The sequence below is a fragment of the Gavialis gangeticus genome, unplaced genomic scaffold (genome assembly GCF_001723915.1).
Source record: "Gavialis gangeticus isolate Ggan-Ray unplaced genomic scaffold, GavGan_comp1, whole genome shotgun sequence".
In the NCBI taxonomy this organism is placed as follows: domain Eukaryota; kingdom Metazoa; phylum Chordata; order Crocodylia; family Gavialidae; genus Gavialis; species Gavialis gangeticus.
In genome coordinates this window covers 1,920,373-1,925,357 of record NW_017728995.1, presented here as the reverse complement: position 1 = coordinate 1,925,357, position 4,985 = coordinate 1,920,373, and the positions used below count along the sequence as shown (strand labels likewise).

Genomic DNA, 4,985 nt, shown 5'->3' with positions numbered 1-4,985 from the left:
GATTCAGCAGCCAAATCTCCAAATCTGAATTGAATCAGGAGACCAATAAAAAGGTCCAAATCAATTTGAAGTTCCCCAAATCAATTCAGAAAAGATTTGGGCAGTCCCCACTCACCACTGCAGGGAGCTGGAACTGGTAAGTGGGGGGAGGGGCCTGGAGGAGGGGGAAGGGGACCATGGGGGGACCACACCAGGCCCCATCTCCTGCCTGCTCCCCCAGCCCCCCTCAGTGCCCCCCAACCCCTGCCCGCTATCTCAGCCCCCCATGGCTACCCTGCCTGGCCTCAGCTCCCAACTTTTTGAAGAAAAAAAAAAAAAGCCCTGCATTCACTGGCTGATGCAGTGGCTGTCAGAGTTTCTGGGGGCTTGTGGCAGAGCCCCCCCACACAGCGCAGGGCAGTGGGGGGCAGCAGGGATTGCCTCCACCCTCCCACCTGGCAGGAACTGGTGAGTGCAGGGCTTTAAAAAAAGGCAGTGGGGGGCAGCAGGAGTCACCCCCCCACCTGGCAGCAGCTGGTGAGTGGTGTCTTTTAAAAAAAAAAAAAAAAAAAAAAAAGAGCTGGGAGGCTGGGGCTGGCCAGGACAGCCATTGATGGGGCTGGGAGAGTCGGCGGGGGGTGGGGTCTGTTTGATTCAGAGATTTAGCTGAATTGATTTGGGACAGCAATTTGAATCGCCGAACTGAACCACTGTCCCCCAAATCAGCTGAATCCAAAGCGAATACTAGTCACTTCGCACAGGTCTACTGTGTTCAGGTCTTTGTTACCTCATTTGGTACTTTCAGAGGTCACTGAGAGTTGCATTTAAAAATTATTATAGATATTTGGGCGGGGGGCTGGACTCGATGATCTTCTGAGGTCCCTTCCAGCCCGAATGTCTATGAAATCTATATAGATATATTTATATAGCACATATTTAAAAAAGAAAAAAAATATGAAGCACTGCTACTTCTAGTAGGTTTATTAATGATACATTGTGGCTTTTATATAAACCTTAAGAAGTTCTAATACAAGCAAGAAACCCACTTCAGCACCTTCTTACCACAATGAAAGCAAGAGAAAAATGGTACTTTTAACCAAAGGACTTTATATAAAGTGCTTATGAAAATTACAAACAGTCAAAATTAACATAATTTAAATCAATACTTGTCCTACTGTCAGAGAACTAAGAGGTGAACATTTTAATGAACAAATTAATCTTCATGCCAGAATCAGAAGTGCCTTTCAATTTAGTAGTTTGGTCCAGTACAGTTCTTTTAAAAAAAAAATAAAATAAAAAAAAATAAAAGACAAAACGAAACAAAAAGTTTCCTCATCAATAAATAAAATCCAGCATTCTTTATCCTCTTTAAAAGTAACAGTACCCTAAAAAAGCACCAAATTCATATAATTTGCAACAACAATGTTCCTTAAATAGGCCCACAAATCCATACATTTAAATCTAGTTAAATGCAAAAGAAAAACCTTTCACTTTCGTTACTTATTCACATCAATTGCAGCACAAAAAATGTCTTGAAAAATAAAGAAAAAAAAATTAAAACTTGCTTTCTAGCAATAACTAGTGCATTGAATTTTGATTTGTTTCTATTCTTCAGTGCAAACATAACACTACATCTTGCTCCTGTCTTCCAGATTCAGAAGTGTGAAGGATGCCCATATTGATTCACTCCTTGTTGTGGCTGGTTACCTAATTGACAAAAATAAAGGGAAATGAATGTGTTCAATGTCTAGTTTATATAAAAATCTGCAGAAACATCTTTCAGATCAGAACAGTGACAAACCAACTTAAGACTCAGAGCAATTCATTCACCAAAATGTGAGGGGTAGTAAGACACTGGAACAGGTTACCCAGAGAGGCAGTGGAAGCTCCATCCTTGGAGGTTTTCAAGACCTGGCTAGACAAAGCTTTGGCTGGGATGATCCTGCTTGAGCAGGGGGCTGGACTAGATGACCTCCTGAGATCCCTTCCAACCCTAATTTTCTATGATTTTGTGACTGTTCTGAGTGACCAAGCACAAGTTACAAATCGGATTCTGCCCACCTACTTATCAAAACTCCCTTTGACTTCCTAGGGAGGTTTTGCCTATACCAGGATTGCAGGAACGGACACTTCAAAAAACCTTTTGAAGAATAAATGCTTTGTGTAACCACATGAGATTTCTAAAATAACAATCAAATGAAAAAACAACCATTTGGTAACACTTCTCTTCCCAGATCAGCCTCCTTTAAACGCTGGGCCTCATTCATTGTGCAGAAAGTATTCCTTTGCCAAAAAAAATCTCCCTTGTGCACCTCTTCGATCTATAAGCATGTCCTCTAACTCTCAACAGAAAAACTAGAGAAAATTTTTTTTAACAAGAATTGTACAGAGGTTTCAACCTTTTTTGCCATGAAGACAAATTGAGTACTGCATTTCTAGCTGAAGAGAAACCTTACAAATGTAAATCAATGCACATAGGCTTCCTGTGTGTGCAGACAGCTTAAAACAATATTGACTTGAGGAGTGTGAACTGCTTCCATTTGTTATTAAACTGGTGTGTTTGCAGTCCAGGTCCAATGCTGACAGTGGTAATTTTGGTCTTGTTCTCTATGGATTCAATCCTAGAAACATTTAGAGACATGCAGAACTTTACCACAAAGCATTTACCTCATGGATTTCAGGCACAGTCCTCACGGTAGTAAAGTTAAGCACATATGTTGCTGCCTGTTTCATTTATGGAGACCCCTTCATTGAAGTCAGGAGGTCTTCTGTATTGCATTGCAAGACTGTACACAGATACCCAGTCTAGCCATTTAAAAACTAGCTCAGGCTCTTGAAGCTATTTACCCATGGCAGCATGGGGCTCCTTGTAGCCCAGTTTACCCTGGTAATTAGGATATTATCCTCGATCTGAGCCTTACGACTAAGATTTGAATGCAAAGCAATTGCTGTTAACAAACAAGTAATGAGATTCCAACACTTAATTATGTATAGCTCTAGGAGATGATATTTACTTCTGTCTTTTTCTTCCCCTCCCCCTTCCAAGGTCAAGTAGTTTAGAGAAAAAAATTCCAGCACTCAGCAGGTAGGAGCTCCTGCCAACCACAGCAAGTCTGTAGAATTGAATATGAAGGAACCTTGAAATAGGAGTATATTCCATAACCCAAATCAGGCCACTCCAAGCAACATTACTTTTTCACATACATTTGAACTGGCAGCATGCTGACACTTGCAATTTGTTAGGGAACTATCCAAATGTGTTTCTTAACTAATAATGAAAGAAAAACATTTCTTGTTAGGGACCCAATTGCAAGCCCTTCTGGCAGCCTGGTTTCAAGCCTGAGTATGCTGAAGTTCCATGAGGATTAGGCTGGCAGTTACATTCATATCAGAATTTCTATGGAAAAGCTTGCCAACAAATGAAAATTTGTTCATGGTGTGAGGTGTCAGCTAAGCACAGCTTTTGAAGCTGAAAATAGACACAGACTTAATTCTTTCACCACTTTATGAATACATAAAATTATTAGCCAGGCAAATTCAAAACACTGTCTTCTATGAATGTGGGTCTTAATCCTAAAATATGCCAAACACCTTTTATTCCTGAAATTCAGTAACTTAATGCATGACTACATGGTACAATGACATTCCACATAAAGACACTGAAAGCTTGAAATAAGTCTGCTTGAGTATCCGAAAGAATCAAGCTGCATTGAGGGAAGTAAATTAGCCCAGATAGTGCCACACTAGCATAGATATGCTGTTTCCAGTATTTGAGCTGGCTCATTTGAAAGCTAGCCCAAATGCCTTTACAAAGGGTGTGCGCTGCAGTGTAGACATACCCTTAGTTATGCATCCGTTTCAAATAGAGATTCTATCCTCAGTCTCTATGACAGGCTAGTCCTGTTGAAGTAAGATTTAAGGATTCTTAGATATAGAATATGGCCAATTCACTGGCCTTGAACAGAAAATTAGAATGCTCTATTCTTATTACAGTATCATGAAGATCTTGATGGTTTGCCTCCAGGTTCACTTTTTAACTTGTGTCAATAATCTGCCTAAAACTATCTTGTAAATTCATTTATGCTGACAATATCTGCTGAAGACTCTATCTTTAGGCCTTCTTGGATCTTGAAGATCCCTTGAGTTCTGTTTTGGTAATTACATTCAACTGTTGCTATAACTGGTCCTTGCAGATAAATGCTTCAAAATTAGTTTGTGTATTTTCCATTTTCATAATGACTCTAGAACTTGGAAAGTGAATGTCACCCTCAGGCTGACTGCTGACACAGCCTACATCTGATCCCTTTCTGTGTTGCTTTTGATAGATCTTTGAATTACTGTGACCGCAGTAACATTTGCTACAAAATAAAAAGCCAGTAATGATCCACTTGGTCCAGCTGACAGATCTACCTGAGGTCTGAACAGTCCTCCTTTTTAATAACTGCACTTATTCTCTGCTGCTTGGGAGAATTATTGTGCTCTAGTCTGAGGCTGATTGTTCCACTCTAGCTTGGACAATGGGTAGCTCCATACAATAATGAACTTCATGTTAAGGATTCCTAGGTCACAACTCTGCCTTGGCTGACAGTACTGAGTAACATCACTCTGCCACCATTTACACAGAACACATTTACATCAAAATGGTAGCTAAAGATCAAAAGCTCACCTGGCCAACTACTCTCTTTTCCAACTCGCTGAAACCCTGATATCACCTATGGTCAGTTTCCTGCATAATAGCTTCTTGGTGGCACTCGCTGGTAGAAGGGGTTCTATTGTCAGTGATTAACCATCGTTAACCATTAACTGCAACAGGGAAAGGTAAACAGGAGGAGCGTTCCCACTATTGGAAAACAAAAGCTATTCAGAAGTTTTGAAAGCTTTGTTTTTCTTTTTCTGATTTTTCACCCCAAAACTAGCTTTCATGTGTATGCATTCAGATTGATTTGAAACAGTCCAACAATCAAATGTTTAAAATAAAAGCAAGGAACATTTTGGGGAAATCTTGG

The 4,985-nt window shown here is 40.2% G+C and overlaps 1 protein-coding gene across 4 annotated transcripts in view; it reads right to left on the bottom strand.

The window, feature by feature from the left end:
* Nucleotides 1–1,274: 1,274 nt before the first annotated feature.
* Nucleotides 1,275–4,985, bottom strand: part of MED12L (mediator complex subunit 12 like) — a 412,540-nt gene continuing 408,829 nt past the window's right edge. For 3 of the 4 annotated variants that reach the window (XM_019503138.1, XM_019503139.1, XM_019503140.1), the window contains exon 44: nt 1,275–1,686. In XM_019503138.1, the coding sequence (XP_019358683.1) occupies nt 1,634–1,686 (53 nt within the window). In that variant the 3' untranslated portion in view covers nt 1,275–1,633. Of the gene's footprint in view, nt 1,687–2,495; nt 2,601–4,985 lie in introns of all 4 variants that reach the window. The other variant, XR_002095000.1, reaches the window with a different exon arrangement.